The following is a 24,337-nucleotide window of genomic DNA, read 5'->3' as shown; positions in this document are numbered from 1 at the left end:
CTGATATCTCTGAAGAAATGTTCTGACGGTGGTGAGAGTGGAGCATGACTGTCTCCTTGGCGCAATCGGCTAGCACGTTCCGCTGTTAACCGAAAGGTTGGAAGTTCGAGCCCACGCGGTGGTGGTGCGGTGCTTTTTTTCCTTTGGGCTGATAGCTTTGAAGATATGTTCTGATGGTGGTGGGAGTGGAGCACGACTGTCTCCGTGGCGCAATTGGCTAGCGCGATGGGCTGTTAACCGAAAGGTTCGAGGTTCGAGCCCTCCCGGGAGTGGTGTGTTGCTTTTTTTCTTTGCGCTTATAGCTTTGAAGATATGTTCTGATGGTGGTGGGAGTGGAGCACGACTGTCTCCGTGGCGCAATTGGCTAGCGCGATCGGCTGTTAACCAAAAGGTTGGAGGTTCGAGCACTCCCGGGAGTTGTGTGTTGCTTTTTTTTCTTTGCGCTTATAGCTTTGAAGATATGTTCTGATGGTGGTGAGAGTGGAGCACGACTGTCTCCGTGGCGTAATTGGCTAGCGCGTAGGGGTATTAACCGAAAGGTTGGAGGTTTGAGCCCACCAGGTGGTGGTGCGGCGCTTTTTTTTTGGGCTGATAGCTCTGAAGAAATGTTCTTACGGTGGTGAGAGTGGAGCACGACTGTCTCCGTGGCGCAATTGGCTAGCGCGATCGGCTGTTAACCGAAAGGTTGGAGGTTCGAGCTCTCCCGGGAGTGGTGTGTTGCTTTTTTCTTTGCGCTAATAGCTTTGAAGATATGTTCTGATGGTGGTGGGAGTGGCGCACGACAGTCTCCGTGGCGCAATTGGCTAGCGCGATCGGCTTTTAACCGAAAGGTTGGAAGTTCGAGCTCTCCCGGGAGTGGTGTGTTGCTTTTTCTTTGTGCTGATAGCTTTGAAGATATGTTCTGATGGTGGTGGGAGTGGCGCACGACTGTCTCCGTGGCGCAATTGGCTAGCGCGATCGGCTGTTAACCAAAAGCTTGGAGGTTCGAGCACTCCCGGGAGTGGTGTGTTGCTTTTTTTTCTTTGCGCTTATAGCTTTGAAGATATGTTCTGATGGTGGTGAGAGTGGAGCACGACTGTCTCCGTGTCGTAATTGGCTTGCGCGATGGGGTATTAACCGAAAGGTTGGAGGTTTGAGCCCTCCCGGTGGTGGTGCGGCGCTTTTTTTTCTTTGGGCTGATAGCTCTGAAGAAATGTTCTGACGGTGGTGAGAGTGGAGCATGACTGTCTCCGTGGCGCAATTGGCTAGCGCGATGGGCTGTTAACCGAAAGGTTGGAGTTCGAGCCCACCCGATGGTGGTGCAGCGCTTTTTTTTCTTTGGGCTGATAGCTCTGAAGAAATGTTCTGACGGTGGTGAGAGTGGAGCATGACTGTCTCCTTGGCGCTATTGGCTAGCGCGATCGGCTGTTAACCGAAAGGTTGGAGGTTCGAGCCCTCCCGGGAGTGGTGTGTTGCTTTTTTCTTAGCGCTGATAGCTTTGAAGATATGTTCTGATGGTGGTGAGAGTCGAGCACGACTGTCTCCGTGGCGTAAATGGCTAGCGCGATGGGCTATTACCCGAAAGGTTGGACGCTCGAGCCCACCCGGTGGTGGTGCGGCGCTTTTTTTCTTTTGGCTGATATCTCTGAAGAAATGTTCTGACGGTGGTGAGAGTGGAGCATGACTGTCTCCTTGGCGCAATCGGCTAGCACGTTTCGCTGTTAACCGAAAGGTTGGAAGTTCGAGCCCACGCGGTGGTGGTGCGGTGCTTTTTTTCCTTTGGGCTGATAGCTTTGAAGATATGTTGTGTTAGTGGTGAGAGTGGAGCACGACTGTCTCCGTGGCGCAATTGGCTAGCGCGATGGGCTGTTAACTGAAAGGTTGGAGGTTCGAGCTCTCCCGGGAGTGGTGTGTTGCTTTTTTCTTTGTGCTGATAGCTCTGAAGAAACGTTCTGACGGTGGTGAGAGTGGAGCACGACTGTCTCCGTGGCGCAATTGGCTAGCGCGATCGGCTGTTCACCAAAAGGTTGGAGGTTCGAGCACTCCCGGGAGTGGTGTGTTGCTTCTTTTTCTTTGCGCTTATAGCTTTGAAGATATGTTCTGATGGTGGTGAGAGTGGAGCACGACTGTCTCCGTGGCGTAATTGGCTAGCGCGATGGGGTATTAACTGAAAGGTTGGAGGTTTGAGCCCACCCGGTTGTGGTGCGGCGCTTTTTTTTCTTTGGGCTGATAGCTCTGAAGAAATGTTCTGACGGTGGTGAGAGTGGAGCATGACTGTCTCCGTGGCGCAATTGGCTAGCGCGATGGGCTGTTAACCGAAAGGTTGGAGGTTCGAGCCCACCCGATGTTGGTGCAGCGCTTTTTTTCTTTGGGCTGATAGCTCTGAAGAAATGTTCTGACGGTGGTGAGAGTGGAGCATGACTGTCTCCTTGGCGCAATTGGCTAGCGCGATCGGCTGTTAACCAAAAGATTGGAGGTTCGAGCACTCCCGGGAGTGGTGTGTTGCTTTTTTTTCTTTGCGCTTATAGCTTTTGTTATGTCTTCACAACTTGGGAGCCGACTAGCCAACACACACATGTTTATTTCAACGAGCAATACAACGGAAAAGAATCCACCGCACACCCGCGGCGGTCTTATATCTAACAAAGAACTTAACAGTGACGTCAGAGAGCCAGACACTTCCATGTGCATCTTATCTTATATACGACACGCGCTCTATCTTGGGTAGTATTACACAACACTCCTTCCCCCCCCCCAAGTGTTTTTTTTTTTTTTTTTTTAGTACCGATCCGGCGGTCGTCTTTGCCGGGTGCTGCGTCGAAGTTCCGGAAGTTCCGGTGGGGAAGATTGAGTCTCGCCCCCGCCGCAGTCCCCACCAGCAGATGAAGGGCCCGGTAGGTTGACCGGTTCTTTGTTTGTATCTTCTGCCTGCTCCTCGACTTGATCGGGGTCGGCCGTCTCTCGTGCGCCCTCGATGGGTACAGGGGCACCTAAAGACCTGCGAGGCACAACGTCTTGGGTGCATGCGGGAAGTTCGTAGTTTGCAGACGGCACCTGAACCGAAGGCGGGAAACACTCCTGGAATGTTCGTGGTCTCATATGATCAACATGCACGTACCTCTCCTCGTTCCCTATCCCTATCACATAAGTGCTTAAACTCTCGCGTTTTTTTACCTTACCGCTCAACCACTCTCCTTCCCCGGGGCGCAGTCCTTGTACGAGGACGTCTTCCCCTTCCTCGAAGTCTCTCCAAGCTCCACGTCGCCGATTGGCTGCCTGCCTTGTTCGCTCTAGCTTTTCTTTCATCCTTTGCTCGATATCTGGATGGAGAAAGCTCAACCTGGTTCTAGGTTTCCACGATAAGAACAGCTGGGCCGGCGTCTCTTCAGTAACACCTGTTGGCGTGTTCCTATAATTGAATAGGAATTGGTCGATCCGCTGCTGGAGAGACTTCATCCGCCCATTTTTCTGCTCGTCCATGACCTGCTTAAGAAGATTTTTCTTTAACGTCTGTACACAACGCTCTGCGCTGCCATTCGATGCCGGGTGATAAGGCGGCGATTTAGTGTGCCGGATGCCATTACGACTCATGAACGTCTCGAAAAGTTCCGAAGTAAATTGGGGCCCATTGTCTGTTACCACTTCTTCCGGTAATCCGTACGCGGCAAATACGGTGCGCAATTTCTCTATTGTCTTTTCGCTATTAGTTGACCTCATCAGAAACACTTCAACCCACTTGGAGTACGAATCAATAAGTACTAGGAACCAATGCTGGTCTCGATGCGCAAAATCTAAGTGCACACGCTCCCACCGGCGCCCCGCCACTCCCCATGACATCACCGGAACCTTGGGCGCCGCATTTTGCGTCACTGGCATGTTACACATTCTTTAACTTTTTGCTCAACATCCGGCGTAAGGCGAGGCCACCATACGTGGCTTCTAGACAGCATTTTCATACGTGCCATTCCAGGATGGCCCTCGTGCAACAGTGATAGCACTTTGTCGCGGAGAGACAATGGTACTATCACCCGGTTTCCCCACGTCACACATTCTCTGTCAACAGAAAGCTCGTGGCGTCGCACAAAATAGGGCGCCAGTGCATCGTCAGACACTTTTGAAGGCCAACCGCTCTGCGTGTAAAACAACACTTTTGACAACAGGCTGTCTGTTCTCGTTTCCCTTCTGATGTGTTCTGCGGAGAGTGGGAGCTCGTCTAGCATCGAAAAGCCGATGTACTCCGACACGTCATCAGAGTTCCGAAGCGGCAGGCGCGATAGTGCGTCTGCATTGCCTATATCGCGTGATTTGCGATAAACCCATTTGTACTCATACGCAGCAATCTGCAGAGCCCATCGCTGCACGCGTGCCGCTGACATCGCAGGAATCGGCCTATCCTCTCCCAATAATCCCGCCAAGGGCTGATGGTCTGAGTATATTACAAATTTTCGCCCAAAAAGGTACTTGTGAAACTTCTTTAACCCGTACACGACAGCCAGTGCTTCTTTTTCGATATGGGCGTACGCCTGCTCTGTTTTAGTGAGCGTTCTAGAGGCAAAAGCGATTGGCCTTTCTTCTGATCCTACCTTGTGAAAAAGGACTGCGCCTAAACCATACGCAGATGCGTCACAAACGAGCCCTAGCTCCCTTGAAGGGTTATAGTAGGTGAGTACGGACGTGCTCAGCAACCAGCTCTTGGATGCTTTGAAGGCTTTTTCGGCGACCTCCGTCCATTCCCACTTGGCATTCACAGCTAGCAAGTCATGCAATGGCTTAAGTTGTGCTGACATGTTTGGTACGAACTTCCCATAGAAATTTATCAAGCCTAGGTAAGCCCTCAACTCATTCTTGTTCTTTGGAGTCGGTGCTTCTTTTATAGCACGCACCTTGTCCTCTGAAGGGCGGATTCCGCTTTCCCCAATCACGTGCCCCAAATACGTCACAGACTTCTCAAAAAACTTGCATTTTTCTTTCCGCAATTTCACCCCTCGTTCCTGGAACCTTGTCAGCACAGCTTCCACCCTATCATAACACTCTTCCATCGTTTCCCCCGCTATTAACACATCATCAAGATAACATGACACTCTGTCCAACCCCTTCAGCATATCATCCATTACCGCTTGGAAAATGGATGGAGCACTTGTTATACCGTACGGCATACGTGTATATTGAAAAAGGCCTAGGTGGGTGTTGACAGTGACCAAGGGTTGCGACTCGGGGTGCAGCTGCAACTGTTGGTACGCTGTCGACAGGTCCAGGACAGTAAACCACTTGCATCCATGCAGCGCTACAAACGTATCTTCCATTGTTGGCAGAGGGTAATAATCAGTTCTCAGACAACGGTTTAGGGTCACTTTGTAGTCTCCGCATATTCGCACTTTGTTGTTTGCCTTGGGGACAACTACTAGAGGCGTTGCCCATTCACTGTGTTTTACTGGAACCAGTACTCCAGATTCCACTAGCGACTGCAACTCCGACGCTACCGCGTTCCGGAGTGCGAATGGCACAGGCCGATGTTTGCAGAAAACAGGCGTACAGCTGTCTTTTAGCACCAGTTTGACCGACGTGTCAGCTATCAGTCCTAGTGATTGATTAAACACTTCCGAAAATTTTTCGATGAGTGCGGCTGATCTATCATGTGTGTTTGCTTTATCAAAGTTGATATTACACACGCTTGCCCAATTCAGCTTCAAAGCCTCTAGCCAGTTGCGGCCCAACAACAAAGTGTCACAATTTTTTTTTGTCCGGACTACAATCAACGGCAAGGTCTCGGTTTGCCCGTCGTGCTCTACATGCACCGTCAACTTTCCGGCAACTGCTAGTGTGGAACCGCCATACGTTTTTAACCGTAAACTACATCTTTCTAGGGGTACATTCGGCCAATACTGTCTGTACATTTTTTCTGGCACAATAGACACAGAGGCTCCGGTATCAACCTGCATCGTGACATTCCTGCCTGCGATCTTAACTTTCACAGCGTAGCCACCGTGACTACTCCGACATGAAAAAATATGACTAAGCAAGACCTCGTTCTCACCACTTTTATCGTCCCAGTCACCAGAGTCTTCTAAGCCAGTACCATCGATGAGAGAATGCACCGAACGTGGCGTTGTTCTGCAGACCCTTGCCAGGTGTCCCACCTTTTTGCAGGCACGACATCGATATTTGCGAAAAGGGCAGGTGGTGGCGTCATGCGCTGCTCCGCAACGCGAACAGTCCGTCGCCTCGGCATGCCGCTCCGCGTTACCGCTCACGCCCCTTTTCGTACCTGTGGACCGTTGGGGGTGGTGTGGCCGCACCAAGTTCACGTCACCGAGTTCTTTGGGGTGAATTTTTCTGGTTTCTGTGCGAGCGAGTTCCCCACTTTTCGCCAGGTCATAGGCAGCTTGAAACGTCAGGGTACTCTTCTTAAGCAGCTCTGCTTGTGCCGTTTCATCTCTCAGTCCGGCCACGAACCGATCCCGCAGGGCGTCATCCAAGAATTGGCCGAACTCGCACGATCCAGCCAGCCTTTTTAATTCTAACGCAAATGCGGCAACTGACTCATTTTCCCGCTGCGACCGACGGTTGAACCGGAATCTTTCCGCTATCACCAAAGGCTTCGGGGAATAGTGCCCTTTCAGTATTTGGAGCAGTTCGTCGTACGTTTTCTCTTCCGGCTTGGTCGGGGCCAATAAATTCTTCAACGTGCGGTAGGCCTGTTTTCCAATGGCGGTGACAAAGACTGACACCTTCAAGTCTTCACTGACCTGGGTCGCCCGGACGTAATGTTCAAAGCGTTCCGCATATGAGTCGAAGTCTTCGTCTCCCTCTTCCGTGAACGGCTCAAACCGGCCAAAGGAAGCCATGTCGTGGTAATCCACCAGGACGCTTTCCGCTCCTAGAATACTGGTGCCGTGACGTGAGCTACAGCCGAGGCCCGGCTAACGTGCCCGAGTATCATCCCATCCTCGTCGCCACTGTTATGTCTTCACAACTTGGGAGCCGACTAGCCAACACACACATGTTTATTTCAACGAGCAATACAACGGAAAAGAATCCACCGCACACCCGCGGCGGTCTTATATCTAACAAAGAACTTAACAGTGACGTCAGAGAGCCAGACACTTCCATGTGCATCTTATCTTATATACGACACGCGCTCTATCTTGGGTAGTATTACACAACAGCTTTGAAGATATGTTCTGATGGTGGTGAGAGTGGAGCACGACTGTCTCCGTGGCGTAATTGGCTAGCGCGATGGGGTATTAACCGAAAGGTTGGAGGTTTGAGCCCACCAGGTGCTGGTGCGGCGCTTTTTTTTCTTTGGGCTGATAGCTCTGAAGAAATGTTCTGACGGTGGTGAGAGTGGAGCACGACTGTCTCCGTGGCGCAATTGGCTAGCGCGATGGGCTGTTAACCGAAAGGTTGGAGGTTCGAGCCCACCCGATGGGGGTGCGGTGCTTTTTTTTCTTTGGGCTGATAGCTTTGAAGATATGTAGTGATGGTGGTGTGATTGGAGCACGACTCTCTCCGTGGCGCAATTGGCTAGCGCGATGGGCTGTTAACTGAAAGGTTGGAGGTTCGAGCCCACAAAGGAATGGTGTGTTGCTTTTTTTTTCTTTGGGCTGATAGCTTTGAAGATATGTTCTGATGGTGGTGAGAGTAGAGCAGGACTGTCTCCATGGCGCTATTGGCTAGCGCGATCGGCTATTAACCGAAAGGTTGGAGGTTCGAGCCCACCCGGTGGTGGTGCGGCGCTTTTTTTTCTTTGGGCTGATAGCTCTGAGGAAATGTTCTGACGGTGGTGAGAGTGGAGCACGACTGTCTCCGTGGCACAATTGGCTAGCGCGATTGGCTGTTAACCGAATGGTTGGAGGTTCGAGCCCACCCGATGGTGGTGCAGCGCTTTTTTCTTTTGGCTGATATCTCTGAAGAAATGTTCTGACGGTGGTGAGAGTGGAGCATGACTGTCTCCTTGGCGCAATCGGCTAGCATGTTCCGCTGTTAACCGAAAGGTTGGAAGTTCGAGCCCACGCGGTGGTGGTGCGGTGCTTTTTTTCCTTTGGGCTGATAGCTTTGAAGATATGTTGTGTTAGTGGTGAGAGTGGAGCACGACTGTCTCCGTGGCGCAATTGGCTAGCGCGATGGGCTGTTAACTGAAAGGTTGGAGGTTCGAGCTCTCCCGGGAGGGGTGTGTTGCTTTTTTCTTTGCGCTGATAGCTCTGAAGAAATGTTCTGACGGTGGTGAGAGTGGAGCACGACTGTCTCCGTGGCGCAATTGGCTAGCGCGATGGGCTTTTAACCGAAAGGTTGGAGGTTCGAGATCTCCCGGGAGTGGTGTGTTGCTTTTTTCTTTGCGCTGATAGCTTTGAAGATATGTTCTGATGGTGGTGGGAGTGGCGCACGACTGTCTCCGTGGCGCAATTGGCTAGCGCGATCGGCTGTTAACCAAAAGGTTGGAGGTTCGAGCACTCCCGGGAGTGGTGTGTTGCTTTTTTTTCTTTGCGCTAATAGCTTTGAAGATATGTTCTGATGGTGGTGAGAGTGGAGCACGACTGTCTCCGTGTCGTAATTGGCATGCGCGATGGGGTATTAACCGAAAGGTTGGAGGTTTGAGCCCACCCGGTGGTGGTGCGGCGCTTTTTTTTCTTTGGGCTGATAGCTCTGAAGAAATGTTCTGACGGTGGTGAGAGTGGAGCATGACTGTCTCCGTGGCGCAATTGGCTAGCGCGATGGGCTGTTAACCGAAAGGTTGGAGTTCGAGCCCACCCGATGGTGGTGCGGCGCTTTTTTTTCTTTGGGCTGATAGCTCTGAAGAAATGCTCTGACGGTGGTGAGAGTGGAGCATGACTGTCTCCTTGGCGCTATTGGCTAGCGCGATCGGCTGTTAACCGAAAGGTTGGAGGTTCGAGCGCTCCCGGGAGTGGTGTGTTGCTTTTTTCTTAGCGCTGATAGCTTTGAAGATATGTTCTGATGGTGGTGAGAGTCGAGCACGACTGTCTCCGTGGCGTAATTGGCTAGCGCGATGGGCTATTACCCGAAAGGTTGGACGCTCGAGCCCACCCGGTGGTGGTGCGGCGCTTTTTTTCTTTTGGCTGATATCTCTGAAGAAATGTTCTGACGGTGGTGAGAGTGGAGCATGACTGTCTCCTTGGCGCAATCGGCTAGCACGTTCCGCTGTTAACCGAAAGGTTGGAAGTTCGAGCCCACGCGGTGGTGGTGCGGTGCTTTTTTTCCTTTGGGCTGATAGCTTTGAAGATATGTTGTGTTAGTGGTGAGAGTGGAGCACGACTGTCTCCGTGGCGCAATTGGCTAGCGCGATGGGCTGTTAACTGAAAGGTTGGAGGTTCGAGCTCTCCCGGGAGTGGTGTGTTGCTTTTTTCTTTGTGCTGATAGCTCTGAAGAAATGTTCTGACGGTGGTGAGAGTGGAGCACGACTGTCTCCGTGGCGCAATTGGCTAGCGCGATCGGCTGTTCACCAAAAGGTTGGAGGTTTGAGCACTCCCGGGAGTGGTGTGTTGCTTTTTTTTTCTTTGCGCTTATAGCTTTGAAGATATGTTCTGATGGTGGTGAGAGTGGAGCACGACTGTCTCCGTGGCGTAATTGGCTAGCGCGATGGGGTATTAACTGAAAGGTTGGAGGTTTGAGCTCACCCGGTTGTGGTGCGGCGCTTTTTTTCTTTGGGCTGATAGCTCTGAAGAAATGTTCTGACGGTGGTGAGAGTGGAGCATGACTGTCTCCGTGGCGCAATTGGCTAGCGCGATGGGCTGTTAACCGAAAGGTTGGAGGTTCGAGCCCACCCGATGGTGGTGCAGCGCTTTTTTTTTCTTTGGGCTGATAGCTCTGATGAAATGTTCTGACGGTGGTGAGAGTGGAGCATGACTGTCTCCTTGGCGCAATTGGCTAGCGCGATCGGCTGTTAACCAAAAGGTTAGAGGTTCAAGCACTCCCGGGAGTGGTGTGTTGCTTTTTTTTTCTTTGCGCTTATAGCTTTGAAGATATGTTCTGATGGTGGTGAGAGTGGAGCACGACTGTCTCCGTGGCGTAATTGGCTAGCGCGATGGGGTATTAACCGAAAGGTTGGAGGTTTGAGCCCACCAGGTGCTGGTGCGGCGCTTTTTTTTCTTTGGGCTGATAGCTCTGAAGAAATGTTCTGACGGTGGTGAGAGTGGAGCGCGACCGACTCCGTGGCGCAATTGGCTAGCGCGATGGGCTGTTAACCGAAAGGTTGGAGGTTCGAGCCCACCCGATGGTGGTGCAGCGCTTTTTTTTCCTTTGGCTGATAGCTGTGAAGAAATGTTCTGACGGTGGTGAGAGTGGAGCATGACTGTCTCCTTGGCGCAATTGGCTAGCGTGATCGGCTGTTAACCGAAAGGTTGGAGGTTCGAGCCCCCCGGGAGTGGTGTGTTGCTTTTTTCTTTGTGCTGATAGCTTTGAAGATATGTTCTGATGGTGGTGAGAGTTGAGCACGACTGTCTCCGTGGCGTAATTGGCTAGCGCGATGGGCTGTTAACCGAAAGATTGGACGCTCGAGCCCACCCGGTGGTGGTGCGGCGCTTTTTTCCTTTGGGCTGATAGCTCTGAAGAAATGTTCTGACGGTGGTGGGAGTGGAGCACGACTGTCTCCGTGGCGCAATTGGCTAGCGCGATCGGCTGTTAACTGAAAGGTTGGAGGTTCGAGCCCTCCCGGGAGTGGTGTGTTGCTTTTTTTTTCTTTGGGCTGATAGCTTTGAAGATAAGTTCTGATGGTGGTGAGAGTGGAGCAAGAGTGTCTCCGTGGCGCAATTGGCTAGCGCGATGGGCTTTTAACCGAAAGGTTGGAGGTTCGAGCCCACGCGGTGGCGGGGCGGTGCTTTTTTTCCTTAGGGATAAAAGCTTTGAAGATATGTTGTGATGGTGGTGTGATTGGACAACGACTCTCTCCGTGGCGCAATTGGCTAGCGCGATTGGCTGTTAACTGAAAGGTTGGAGGTTCGAGCCCACCCAGGAATGGTGTGTTGCTTTTTTTTCTTTGGGCTGATAGCTTTGAAGATATGTTCTGATCGTGGTGAGAGTGGAGCAGGACTGTCTCAATGGCGCAATTGGCTAGCGCGATCGGCTGTTAACCGAAAGGTTGGAGGTTCGAGCCTACCTGGTGGTGGTGCGGCGCTTTTTTTTTGGGCTGATAGCTCTGAAGAAATGTTCTGACGGTGGTGAGAGTGGAGCACGACTGTCTCCGTGGCACAATTGGCTAGCGCGAATGGCTGTTAACCGAAAGGTTGGAGGTTCGAGCCCACCCAATGGTGGTGCAGCGCTTTTTTTCTTTTGGCTGATAGCTCTGAAGAAATGTTCTGACGGTGGTGAGAGTGGAGCATGACTGTCTCCTTGGCGCAATCGGCTAGCACGCTCGGCTGTTAACCGAAAGGTTGGAGGTTCGAGCCCACCCGGTGGTGGTGCGGCGCTTTTTTTTGGGCTGATAGCTTTGAACAAATGTTCTGACGGTGGTGAGAGTGGAGCACGACTGTCTCCGTGGCGCAATTGGCTAGCGCGATCGGCTGTTAACCGAAAAGTTGGAGGTTCGAGCTCTCCCGGGAGTGGTGTGTTGCTTTTTTCTTTGCACTGATAGCTTTGAAGATATGCTCTGATGGTGGTGAGAGTTGAGCACGACTGTCTCCGTGGCGTAATTGGCTAGCGCGATGGGCTATTAACCGAAAGGTTGGACGCTAGAGCCCACCCGGTGGTGGTGCGGCGCTTTTTTCCTTTGGGCTGATAGCTCTGAAGAAATGTTCTGACGGTGGTGGGAGTGGAGCACGACTGTCTCCGTGGCGAAATTGGCTAGCGCGATCGGCTGTTAACTGAAAGATTGGAGGTTCGAGCCCTCCCGGGAGTGGTGTGTTGCTTTTTTTTCTTTGGGCTGATAGCTTTGAAGATATGTTCTGATGGTGGTGAGAGTGAAGCAGGACTGTCTCCGTGGCGCAATTGGCTAGCGCGATCGGCTGGTGACCGAGAGGTTGGAGGTTCGAGCCCACGCGGTGCGGTGCTTTTTATTCTTTGGGCTGATAGCTTTGAAGATATGTTGTGATGGTGGTGTGATTGGAGCACGACTCTCTCCGTGGCGCAATTGGCTAGCGCGATGGGCTGTTAACTGAAAGGTTGGAGGTTCGAGCCCACCCAGGAATGGTGTGTTGCTTTTTTTTCTTTGGGCTGATAGCTTTGAAGATATGTTCTGATGGTGGTGAGAGTGGAGCAGGACTGTCTCCATGGCGCTATTGGCTTGCTCGATCGGCTGTTAACCGAAAGGTTGGAGGTTCGAGCCCACCTGGTGGTGGTGCGGCGCTTTTTTTTTTGGGCTGATATCTCTGAAGAAATGTTCTGACGGTGGTGAGAGTGGAGCATGACTGTCTCCTTGGCGCAATCGGCTAGCACGTTCCGCTGTTAACCGAAAGGTTGGAAGTTCGAGCCCACGCTGTGGTGGTGCGGTGCTTTTTTTCCTTTGGGCTGATAGCTTTGAAGATATGTTGTGTTGGTGGTGAGAGTGGAGCACGACTGTCTCCGTGGCGCAATTGGCTAGCGCGATGGGCTGTTAACTGAAAGGTTGGAGGTTCGAGCTCTCCCGGGAGTGGTGTGTTGCTTTTTTCTTTGCGCTGATAGCTTTGAAGATATGTTCTGATGGTGGTGGGAGTGGAGCACGACTGTCTCCGTGGCGCAATTGGCTAGCGCGATGGGCTGTTAACCAAAAGGTTGGAGGTTCGAGCCCTCCCGGGAGTGGTGTGTTGCTTTTTTTCTTTGTGCTTATAGCTTTGAAGATATGTTCTGATGGTGGTGGGAGTGGAGCACGACTGTCTCCGTGGCGCAATTGGCTAGCGCGATCGGCTGTTAACCAAAAGGTTGGAGGTTCGAGCACTCCCGGGAGTGGTGTGTTGCTTTTTTTTGCGCTTATAGCTTTGAAGATATGTTCTGATGGTGGTGAGAGTGGAGCACGACTGTCTCCGTGGCGTAATTGGCTAGCGCGATGGGGTATTAAACGAAAGGTTGGAGGTTTGAGCCCACCCGGTGCTGGTGCGGCGCTTTTTTTTCTTTGGGCTGATAGCTCTGAAGAAATGTTCTGACGGTGGTGAGAGTGGAGCACGACTGTCTCCGTGGCGCAATTGGCTAGCGCGATGGGCTGTTAACCGAAAGGTTGGAGGTTCGAGCCCACCCGATGGGGGTGCGGTGCTTTTTTTTCTTTGGGCTGATAGCTTTGAAGATATGTAGTGATGGTGGTGTGATTGGAGCACGACTCTCTCCGTGGCGCAATTGGCTAGCGCGATGGGCTGTTAACTGAAAGGTTGGAGGTTCGAGCCCACAAAGGAATGGTGTGTTGCTTTTTTTTTCTTTGGGCTGATAGCTTTGAAGATATGTTCTGATGGTGGTGAGAGTAGAGCAGGACTGTCTCCATGGCGCTATTGGCTAGCGCGATCGGCTATTAACCGAAAGGTTGGAGGTTCGAGCCCACCCGGTGGTGGTGCGGCGCTTTTTTTTCTTTGGGCTGATAGCTCTGAGGAAATGTTCTGACGGTGGTGAGAGTGGAGCACGACTGTCTCCGTGGCACAATTGGCTAGCGCGATTGGCTGTTAACCGAATGGTTGGAGGTTCGAGCCCACCCGATGGTGGTGCAGCGCTTTTTTCTTTTGGCTGATATCTCTGAAGAAATGTTCTGACGGTGGTGAGAGTGGAGCATGACTGTCTCCTTGGCGCAATCGGCTAGCACGTTCCGCTGTTAACCGAAAGGTTGGAAGTTCGAGCCCACGCGGTGGTGGTGCGGTGCTTTTTTTCCTTTGGGCTGATAGCTTTGAAGATATGTTGTGTTAGTGGTGAGAGTGGAGCACGACTGTCTCCGTGGCGCAATTGGCTAGCGCGATGGGCTGTTAACTGAAAGGTTGGAGGTTCGAGCTCTCCCGGGAGGGGTGTGTTGCTTTTTTCTTTGCGCTGATAGCTCTGAAGAAATGTTCTGACGGTGGTGAGAGTGGAGCACGACTGTCTCCGTGGCGCAATTGGCTAGCGCGATGGGCTTTTAACCGAAAGGTTGGAGGTTCGAGATCTCCCGGGAGTGGTGTGTTGCTTTTTTCTTTGCGCTGATAGCTTTGAAGATATGTTCTGATGGTGGTGGGAGTGGCGCACGACTGTCTCCGTGGCGCAATTGGCTAGCGCGATCGGCTGTTAACCAAAAGGTTGGAGGTTCGAGCACTCCCGGGAGTGGTGTGTTGCTTTTTTTTCTTTGCGCTAATAGCTTTGAAGATATGTTCTGATGGTGGTGAGAGTGGAGCACGACTGTCTCCGTGTCGTAATTGGCATGCGCGATGGGGTATTAACCGAAAGGTTGGAGGTTTGAGCCCACCCGGTGGTGGTGCGGCGCTTTTTTTTCTTTGGGCTGATAGCTCTGAAGAAATGTTCTGACGGTGGTGAGAGTGGAGCATGACTGTCTCCGTGGCGCAATTGGCTAGCGCGATGGGCTGTTAACCGAAAGGTTGGAGTTCGAGCCCACCCGATGGTGGTGCGGCGCTTTTTTTTCTTTGGGCTGATAGCTCTGAAGAAATGCTCTGACGGTGGTGAGAGTGGAGCATGACTGTCTCCTTGGCGCTATTGGCTAGCGCGATCGGCTGTTAACCGAAAGGTTGGAGGTTCGAGCGCTCCCGGGAGTGGTGTGTTGCTTTTTTCTTAGCGCTGATAGCTTTGAAGATATGTTCTGATGGTGGTGAGAGTCGAGCACGACTGTCTCCGTGGCGTAATTGGCTAGCGCGATGGGCTATTACCCGAAAGGTTGGACGCTCGAGCCCACCCGGTGGTGGTGCGGCGCTTTTTTTCTTTTGGCTGATATCTCTGAAGAAATGTTCTGACGGTGGTGAGAGTGGAGCATGACTGTCTCCTTGGCGCAATCGGCTAGCACGTTCCGCTGTTAACCGAAAGGTTGGAAGTTCGAGCCCACGCGGTGGTGGTGCGGTGCTTTTTTTCCTTTGGGCTGATAGCTTTGAAGATATGTTGTGTTAGTGGTGAGAGTGGAGCACGACTGTCTCCGTGGCGCAATTGGCTAGCGCGATGGGCTGTTAACTGAAAGGTTGGAGGTTCGAGCTCTCCCGGGAGTGGTGTGTTGCTTTTTTCTTTGTGCTGATAGCTCTGAAGAAATGTTCTGACGGTGGTGAGAGTGGAGCACGACTGTCTCCGTGGCGCAATTGGCTAGCGCGATCGGCTGTTCACCAAAAGGTTGGAGGTTTGAGCACTCCCGGGAGTGGTGTGTTGCTTTTTTTTTCTTTGCGCTTATAGCTTTGAAGATATGTTCTGATGGTGGTGAGAGTGGAGCACGACTGTCTCCGTGGCGTAATTGGCTAGCGCGATGGGGTATTAACTGAAAGGTTGGAGGTTTGAGCTCACCCGGTTGTGGTGCGGCGCTTTTTTTCTTTGGGCTGATAGCTCTGAAGAAATGTTCTGACGGTGGTGAGAGTGGAGCATGACTGTCTCCGTGGCGCAATTGGCTAGCGCGATGGGCTGTTAACCGAAAGGTTGGAGGTTCGAGCCCACCCGATGGTGGTGCAGCGCTTTTTTTTTCTTTGGGCTGATAGCTCTGATGAAATGTTCTGACGGTGGTGAGAGTGGAGCATGACTGTCTCCTTGGCGCAATTGGCTAGCGCGATCGGCTGTTAACCAAAAGGTTAGAGGTTCAAGCACTCCCGGGAGTGGTGTGTTGCTTTTTTTTTCTTTGCGCTTATAGCTTTGAAGATATGTTCTGATGGTGGTGAGAGTGGAGCACGACTGTCTCCGTGGCGTAATTGGCTAGCGCGATGGGGTATTAACCGAAAGGTTGGAGGTTTGAGCCCACCAGGTGCTGGTGCGGCGCTTTTTTTTCTTTGGGCTGATAGCTCTGAAGAAATGTTCTGACGGTGGTGAGAGTGGAGCGCGACCGACTCCGTGGCGCAATTGGCTAGCGCGATGGGCTGTTAACCGAAAGGTTGGAGGTTCGAGCCCACCCGATGGTGGTGCAGCGCTTTTTTTTCCTTTGGCTGATAGCTGTGAAGAAATGTTCTGACGGTGGTGAGAGTGGAGCATGACTGTCTCCTTGGCGCAATTGGCTAGCGTGATCGGCTGTTAACCGAAAGGTTGGAGGTTCGAGCCCCCCGGGAGTGGTGTGTTGCTTTTTTCTTTGTGCTGATAGCTTTGAAGATATGTTCTGATGGTGGTGAGAGTTGAGCACGACTGTCTCCGTGGCGTAATTGGCTAGCGCGATGGGCTGTTAACCGAAAGATTGGACGCTCGAGCCCACCCGGTGGTGGTGCGGCGCTTTTTTCCTTTGGGCTGATAGCTCTGAAGAAATGTTCTGACGGTGGTGGGAGTGGAGCACGACTGTCTCCGTGGCGCAATTGGCTAGCGCGATCGGCTGTTAACTGAAAGGTTGGAGGTTCGAGCCCTCCCGGGAGTGGTGTGTTGCTTTTTTTTTCTTTGGGCTGATAGCTTTGAAGATAAGTTCTGATGGTGGTGAGAGTGGAGCAAGAGTGTCTCCGTGGCGCAATTGGCTAGCGCGATGGGCTTTTAACCGAAAGGTTGGAGGTTCGAGCCCACGCGGTGGCGGGGCGGTGCTTTTTTTCCTTAGGGATAAAAGCTTTGAAGATATGTTGTGATGGTGGTGTGATTGGACAACGACTCTCTCCGTGGCGCAATTGGCTAGCGCGATTGGCTGTTAACTGAAAGGTTGGAGGTTCGAGCCCACCCAGGAATGGTGTGTTGCTTTTTTTTCTTTGGGCTGATAGCTTTGAAGATATGTTCTGATCGTGGTGAGAGTGGAGCAGGACTGTCTCAATGGCGCAATTGGCTAGCGCGATCGGCTGTTAACCGAAAGGTTGGAGGTTCGAGCCTACCTGGTGGTGGTGCGGCGCTTTTTTTTTGGGCTGATAGCTCTGAAGAAATGTTCTGACGGTGGTGAGAGTGGAGCACGACTGTCTCCGTGGCACAATTGGCTAGCGCGAATGGCTGTTAACCGAAAGGTTGGAGGTTCGAGCCCACCCAATGGTGGTGCAGCGCTTTTTTTCTTTTGGCTGATAGCTCTGAAGAAATGTTCTGACGGTGGTGAGAGTGGAGCATGACTGTCTCCTTGGCGCAATCGGCTAGCACGCTCGGCTGTTAACCGAAAGGTTGGAGGTTCGAGCCCACCCGGTGGTGGTGCGGCGCTTTTTTTTGGGCTGATAGCTTTGAACAAATGTTCTGACGGTGGTGAGAGTGGAGCACGACTGTCTCCGTGGCGCAATTGGCTAGCGCGATCGGCTGTTAACCGAAAAGTTGGAGGTTCGAGCTCTCCCGGGAGTGGTGTGTTGCTTTTTTCTTTGCACTGATAGCTTTGAAGATATGCTCTGATGGTGGTGAGAGTTGAGCACGACTGTCTCCGTGGCGTAATTGGCTAGCGCGATGGGCTATTAACCGAAAGGTTGGACGCTAGAGCCCACCCGGTGGTGGTGCGGCGCTTTTTTCCTTTGGGCTGATAGCTCTGAAGAAATGTTCTGACGGTGGTGGGAGTGGAGCACGACTGTCTCCGTGGCGAAATTGGCTAGCGCGATCGGCTGTTAACTGAAAGATTGGAGGTTCGAGCCCTCCCGGGAGTGGTGTGTTGCTTTTTTTTCTTTGGGCTGATAGCTTTGAAGATATGTTCTGATGGTGGTGAGAGTGAAGCAGGACTGTCTCCGTGGCGCAATTGGCTAGCGCGATCGGCTGGTGACCGAGAGGTTGGAGGTTCGAGCCCACGCGGTGCGGTGCTTTTTATTCTTTGGGCTGATAGCTTTGAAGATATGTTGTGATGGTGGTGTGATTGGAGCACGACTCTCTCCGTGGCGCAATTGGCTAGCGCGATGGGCTGTTAACTGAAAGGTTGGAGGTTCGAGCCCACCCAGGAATGGTGTGTTGCTTTTTTTTCTTTGGGCTGATAGCTTTGAAGATATGTTCTGATGGTGGTGAGAGTGGAGCAGGACTGTCTCCATGGCGCTATTGGCTTGCTCGATCGGCTGTTAACCGAAAGGTTGGAGGTTCGAGCCCACCTGGTGGTGGTGCGGCGCTTTTTTTTTGGGCTGATATCTCTGAAGAAATGTTCTGACGGTGGTGAGAGTGGAGCATGACTGTCTCCTTGGCGCAATCGGCTAGCACGTTCCGCTGTTAACCGAAAGGTTGGAAGTTCGAGCCCACGCTGTGGTGGTGCGGTGCTTTTTTTCCTTTGGGCTGATAGCTTTGAAGATATGTTGTGTTGGTGGTGAGAGTGGAGCACGACTGTCTCCGTGGCGCAATTGGCTAGCGCGATGGGCTGTTAACTGAAAGGTTGGAGGTTCGAGCTCTCCCGGGAGTGGTGTGTTGCTTTTTTCTTTGCGCTGATAGCTTTGAAGATATGTTCTGATGGTGGTGGGAGTGGAGCACGACTGTCTCCGTGGCGCAATTGGCTAGCGCGATGGGCTGTTAACCAAAAGGTTGGAGGTTCGAGCCCTCCCGGGAGTGGTGTGTTGCTTTTTTTCTTTGTGCTTATAGCTTTGAAGATATGTTCTGATGGTGGTGGGAGTGGAGCACGACTGTCTCCGTGGCGCAATTGGCTAGCGCGATCGGCTGTTAACCAAAAGGTTGGAGGTTCGAGCACTCCCGGGAGTGGTGTGTTGCTTTTTTTTGCGCTTATAGCTTTGAAGATATGTTCTGATGGTGGTGAGAGTGGAGCACGACTGTCTCCGTGGCGTAATTGGCTAGCGCGATGGGGTATTAAACGAAAGGTTGGAGGTTTGAGCCCACCCGGTGGTGGTGCGGCGCTTTTTTTTTCTTTGGGCTGATAGCTCTGAAGAAATGTTCTGACGGTGGTGAGAGTGGAGCACGACTGTCTCCGTGGCGCAATTGGCTAGCGCAATCGGCTGTTAACCGAAAGGTTGGAGGTTCGAGCTCCCCCGGGAGTGGTGTGTTGCTTTTTTCTTTGCGCTGATAGCTTTGAAGATATGTTCTGATGGTGGTGAGAGTGGAGCAGGACTTCTCCGTGGCGCAATTGGCTAGCGCAATCGGCTGGTGACCGAGAGGTTGGAGGTTCGAGCCCACGTGGTGGCGGTGCGGTGCTTTTTTTTTGGGCTGATAGCTTTGAAGATATGTTGTGATGGTGGTGTGATTGGAGCACGACTCTCTCCGTGGCGCAATTGGCTAGCGCGATGGGCTATTAACTGAAAGGTTGGAGGTTCGAGCCCACCCAGGAATGGTGCGTTGCTTTTTTTTCTTTGGGCTGATAGCTCTGAAGAAATGTTCTCACGGTGGTGAGAGTGGAGCACGACTGTCTCCGTGGCACAATTGGCTAGTGCGATTGGCTGTTAACCGAAAGGTTGGAGGTTCGAGCCGACCCGATGGTGGTGCAGCGCTTTTTTTCTTTTGGCTGATATCTCTGAAGAAATGTTCTGACGGTGGTGAGAGTGGAGCATGACTGTCTCCTTGGCGCAATCGGCTAGCACGTTCCGCTGTTAACCGAAAGGTTTGAAGTTCGAGCCCACGCGGTGGTGGTGCGGTGCTTTTTTTCCTTTGGGCTGATAGCTTTGAAGATATGTTCTGATGGTGGTGGGAGTGGAGCACGACTGTCTCCGTGGCGCAATTGGCTAGCGCGATGGGCTGTTAACCGAAAGGTTCGAGGTTCGAGCCCTCCCGGGAGTGGTGTGTTGCTTTTTTTCTTTGCGCTTATAGCTTTGAAGATATGTTCTGATGGTGGTGGGAGTGGAGCACGACTGTCTCCGTGGCGCAATTGGCTAGCGCGATCGGCTGTTAACCAAAAGGTTGGAGGTTCGAGCACTCCCGGAAGTTGTGTGTTGCTTTTTTTCTTTGCGCTTATAGCTTTGAAGATATGTTCTGATGGTGGTGAGAGTGGAGCACGACTGTGTCCGTGGCGTAATTGGCTAGCGCGATGGGGTATTAACCGAAAGGTTGGAGGTTTGAGCCCACCAGGTGGTGGTGCGGCGCTTTTTTTTTGGGCTGATAGCTCTGAAGAAATGTTCTTACGGTGGTGAGAGTGGAGCACGACTGTCTCCGTGGCGCAATTGGCTAGCGCGATCGGCTGTTAACCGAAAGGTTGGAGGTTCGAGCTCTCCCGGGAGTGGTGTGTTGCTTTTTTCTTTGCGCTAATAGCTTTGAAGATATGTTCTGATGGTGGTGGGAGTGGCGCACGACTGTCTCCGTGGCGCAATTGGCTAGCGCGATCGGCTTTTAACCGAAAGGCTGGAGGTTCGAGCTCTCCCGGGAGTGGTGTGTTGCTTTTTTCTTTGTGCTGATAGCTTTGAAGATATGTTCTGATGGTGGTGGGAGTGGCGCACGACTGTCTCCGTGGCGCAATTGGCTAGCGCGATCGGCTGTTCACCAAAAGGTTGGAGGTTTGAGCACTCCCGGGAGTGGTGTGTTGCTTTTTTTTCTTTGCGCTTATAGCTTTGAAGATATGTTCTGATGGTGGTGAGAGTGGAGCACGACTGTCTCCGTGGCGTAATTGGCTAGCGCGATGGGGTATTAACTGAAAGGTTGGAGGTTTGAGCCCACCCGGTTGTGGTGCGGCGCTTTTTTTTCTTTGGGCTGATAGCTCTGAAGAAATGTTCTGACGGTGGTGAGAGTGGAGCATGACTGTCTCCGTGGCGCAATTGGCTAGCGCGATGGGCTGTTAACCGAAAGGTTGGAGGTTCGAGCCCACCCGATGGTGGTGCAGCGCTTTTTTTTTCTTTGGGCTGATAGCTCTGAAGAAATGTTCTGACGGTGGTGAGAGTGGAGCTTGACTGTCTCCTTGGCGCAATTGGCTAGCGCGATCGGCTGTTAACCAAAAGGTCGGAGGTTCGAGCACTCCCGGGAGTGTGTGTTGCTTTTTTTTCTTTGCGCTTATAGCTTTGAAGATATGTTCTGATGGTGGTGAGAGTGGAGCACGACTGTCTCCGTGGCGTAATTGGCTAGCGCGATGGAGTATTAACCGAAAGGTTGGAGGTTTGAGCCCACCAGGTGCTGGTGCGGCGCTTTTTTTTCTTTGGGCTGATAGCTCTGAAGAAATGTTCTGACGGTGGTGAGAGTGGAGCACGACCGATTCCGTGGCGCAATTGGCTAGCGCGATGGGCTGTTAACCGAAAGGTTGGAGGTTCGAGCCCACCCGATGGTGGTGCAGCGCTTTTTTTTCCTTTGGCTGATAGCTGTGAAGAAATGTTCTGACGGTGGTGAGAGTGGAGCATGACTGTCTCCTTGGCGCAATTGGCTAGCGCGATCGGCTGTTAACCAAAAGGTCGGAGGTTCGAGCACTCCCGGGAGTGGTGTGTTGCTTTTTTTTTCTTTGCGCTTATAGCTTTGAAGATATGTTCTGATGGTGGTGAGAGTTGAGCACGACTGTCTCCGTGGCGTAATTGGCTAGCGCGATGGGCTGTTAACCGAAAGGTTGGACGCTCGAGCCCACCCGGTGGTGGTGCGGCGCTTTTTTCCTTTGGGCTGATAGCTCTGAAGAAATGTTCTGACGGTGGTGGGAGTGGAGCACGACTGTCTCCGTGGCGCAATTGGCTAGCGCGATCGGCTGTTAACTGAAAGGTTGGAGGTTTGAGCCCTCCCGGGAGTGGTGTGTTGCTTTTTTTTCTTTGGGCTGATAGCTTTGAAGATATGTTCTGATGGTGGTGAGAGTGGAGCAGGACTGTCTCCATGGCGCTATTGGCTTGCTCGATCGGCTGTTAACCGAAAGGTTGGAGGTTCGAGCCCACCTGGTGGTGGTGCGGCGCTTTTTTTTTTGGGCTGATATCTCTGAAGAAATGTTCTGACGGTGGTGAGAGTGGAGCATGACTGTCTCCTTGGCGCAATCGGCTAGCACGTTCCGCTGTTAACCGAAAGGTTGGAAGTTCGAGCCCACGCTGTGGTGGTGCTGTGCTTTTTTTCCTTTGGGCTGATAGCTTTGAAGATATGTTGTGTTGGTGGTGAGAGTGGAGCACGACTGTCTCCGTGGCGCAATTGGCTAGCGCGATGGGCTGTTAACTGAAAGGTTGGAGGTTCGAGCTCTCCCGGGAGTGGTGTGTTGCTTTTTTCTTTGCGCTGATAGCTTTGAAGATATGTTCTGATGGTGGTGGGAGTGGAGCACGACTGTCTCCGTGGCGCAATTGGCTAGCGCGATGGGCTGTTAACCAAAAGGTTGGAGGTTCGAGCCCTCCCGGGAGTGGTGTGTTGCTTTTTTTCTTTGTGCTTATAGCTTTGAAGATATGTTCTGATGGTGGTGGGAGTGGAGCACGACTGTCTCCGTGGCGCAATTGGCTAGCGCGATCGGCTGTTAACCAAAAGGTTGGAGGTTCGAGCACTCCCGGGAGTGGTGTGTTGCTTTTTTTTGCGCTTATAGCTTTGAAGATATGTTCTGATGGTGGTGAGAGTGGAGCACGACTGTCTCCGTGGCGTAATTGGCTAGCGCGATGGGGTATTAAACGAAAGGTTGGAGGTTTGAGCCCACCCGGTGGTGGTGCGGCGCTTTTTTTTTCTTTGGGCTGATAGCTCTGAAGAAATGTTCTGACGGTGGTGAGAGTGGAGCACGACTGTCTCCGTGGCGCAATTGGCTAGCGCAATCGGCTGTTAACCGAAAGGTTGGAGGTTCGAGCTCCCCCGGGAGTGGTGTGTTGCTTTTTTCTTTGCGCTGATAGCTTTGAAGATATGTTCTGATGGTGGTGAGAGTGGAGCAGGACTTCTCCGTGGCGCAATTGGCTAGCGCAATCGGCTGGTGACCGAGAGGTTGGAGGTTCGAGCCCACGTGGTGGCGGTGCGGTGCTTTTTTTTTGGGCTGATAGCTTTGAAGATATGTTGTGATGGTGGTGTGATTGGAGCACGACTCTCTCCGTGGCGCAATTGGCTAGCGCGATGGGCTATTAACTGAAAGGTTGGAGGTTCGAGCCCACCCAGGAATGGTGCGTTGCTTTTTTTTCTTTGGGCTGATAGCTCTGAAGAAATGTTCTCACGGTGGTGAGAGTGGAGCACGACTGTCTCCGTGGCACAATTGGCTAGTGCGATTGGCTGTTAACCGAAAGGTTGGAGGTTCGAGCCGACCCGATGGTGGTGCGGCGCTTTTTTTCTTTTGGCTGATATCTCTGAAGAAATGTTCTGACGGTGGTGAGAGTGGAGCATGACTGTCTCCTTGGCGCAATCGGCTAGCACGTTCCGCTGTTAACCGAAAGGTTTGAAGTTCGAGCCCACGCGGTGGTGGTGCGGTGCTTTTTTTCCTTTGGGCTGATAGCTTTGAAGATATGTTCTGATGGTGGTGGGAGTGGAGCACGACTGTCTCCGTGGCGCAATTGGCTAGCGCGATGGGCTGTTAACCGAAAGGTTCGAGGTTCGAGCCCTCCCGGGAGTGGTGTGTTGCTTTTTTTCTTTGCGCTTATAGCTTTGAAGATATGTTCTGATGGTGGTGGGAGTGGAGCACGACTGTCTCCGTGGCGCAATTGGCTAGCGCGATCGGCTGTTAACCAAAAGGTTGGAGGTTCGAGCACTCCCGGAAGTTGTGTGTTGCTTTTTTTCTTTGCGCTTATAGCTTTGAAGATATGTTCTGATGGTGGTGAGAGTGGAGCACGACTGTGTCCGTGGCGTAATTGGCTAGCGCGATGGGGTATTAACCGAAAGGTTGGAGGTTTGAGCCCACCAGGTGGTGGTGCGGCGCTTTTTTTTTGGGCTGATAGCTCTGAAGAAATGTTCTTACGGTGGTGAGAGTGGAGCACGACTGTCTCCGTGGCGCAATTGGCTAGCGCGATCGGCTGTTAACCGAAAGGTTGGAGGTTCGAGCTCTCCCGGGAGTGGTGTGTTGCTTTTTTCTTTGCGCTAATAGCTTTGAAGATATGTTCTGATGGTGGTGGGAGTGGCGCACGACTGTCTCCGTGGCGCAATTGGCTAGCGCGATCGGCTTTTAACCGAAAGGCTGGAGGTTCGAGCTCTCCCGGGAGTGGTGTGTTGCTTTTTTCTTTGTGCTGATAGCTTTGAAGATATGTTCTGATGGTGGTGGGAGTGGCGCACGACTGTCTCCGTGGCGCAATTGGCTAGCGCGATCGGCTGTTCACCAAAAGGTTGGAGGTTTGAGCACTCCCGGGAGTGGTGTGTTGCTTTTTTTTCTTTGCGCTTATAGCTTTGAAGATATGTTCTGATGGTGGTGAGAGTGGAGCACGACTGTCTCCGTGGCGTAATTGGCTAGCGCGATGGGGTATTAACTGAAAGGTTGGAGGTTTGAGCCCACCCGGTTGTGGTGCGGCGCTTTTTTTTCTTTGGGCTGATAGCTCTGAAGAAATGTTCTGACGGTGGTGAGAGTGGAGCATGACTGTCTCCGTGGCGCAATTGGCTAGCGCGATGGGCTGTTAACCGAAAGGTTGGAGGTTCGAGCCCACCCGATGGTGGTGCAGCGCTTTTTTTTTCTTTG

General features: G+C 52.2%; 1 protein-coding gene across 1 annotated transcript; it reads right to left on the bottom strand.

The window, feature by feature from the left end:
• Positions 1 to 2,597: 2,597 nt before the first annotated feature.
• LOC142786951 (uncharacterized) lies at positions 2,598 to 7,009 on the bottom strand. The gene is made up of 2 exons (XM_075884609.1): positions 6,014 to 7,009; positions 2,598 to 2,977 (listed from the first exon to the last, which is right to left on the bottom strand). Exons 1-2 carry the CDS (start codon positions 6,822 to 6,824, stop codon positions 2,970 to 2,972), a joined length of 819 nt encoding a protein of 272 aa, XP_075740724.1. The 5' UTR covers positions 6,825 to 7,009; the 3' UTR covers positions 2,598 to 2,969.
• Between the last annotated feature and the right edge of the window lie 17,328 nt (positions 7,010 to 24,337).

Source organism: Rhipicephalus microplus, unplaced genomic scaffold (genome assembly GCF_043290135.1).
Source record: "Rhipicephalus microplus isolate Deutch F79 unplaced genomic scaffold, USDA_Rmic scaffold_40, whole genome shotgun sequence".
NCBI classification, from domain to species: domain Eukaryota; kingdom Metazoa; phylum Arthropoda; class Arachnida; order Ixodida; family Ixodidae; genus Rhipicephalus; species Rhipicephalus microplus.
The sequence above is the reverse complement of the archived record's forward strand: the minus strand, read 5'-3'. Positions and strand labels throughout refer to the sequence as shown.

What these genes read in the sequence shown, in the direction of transcription:
- LOC142786951 (XM_075884609.1), bottom strand. Translation starts at nt 6,824, where the DNA reads ATGGCTTCCTTTGGCCGGTTTGAGCCGTTCACGGAAGAGGGAGACGAA.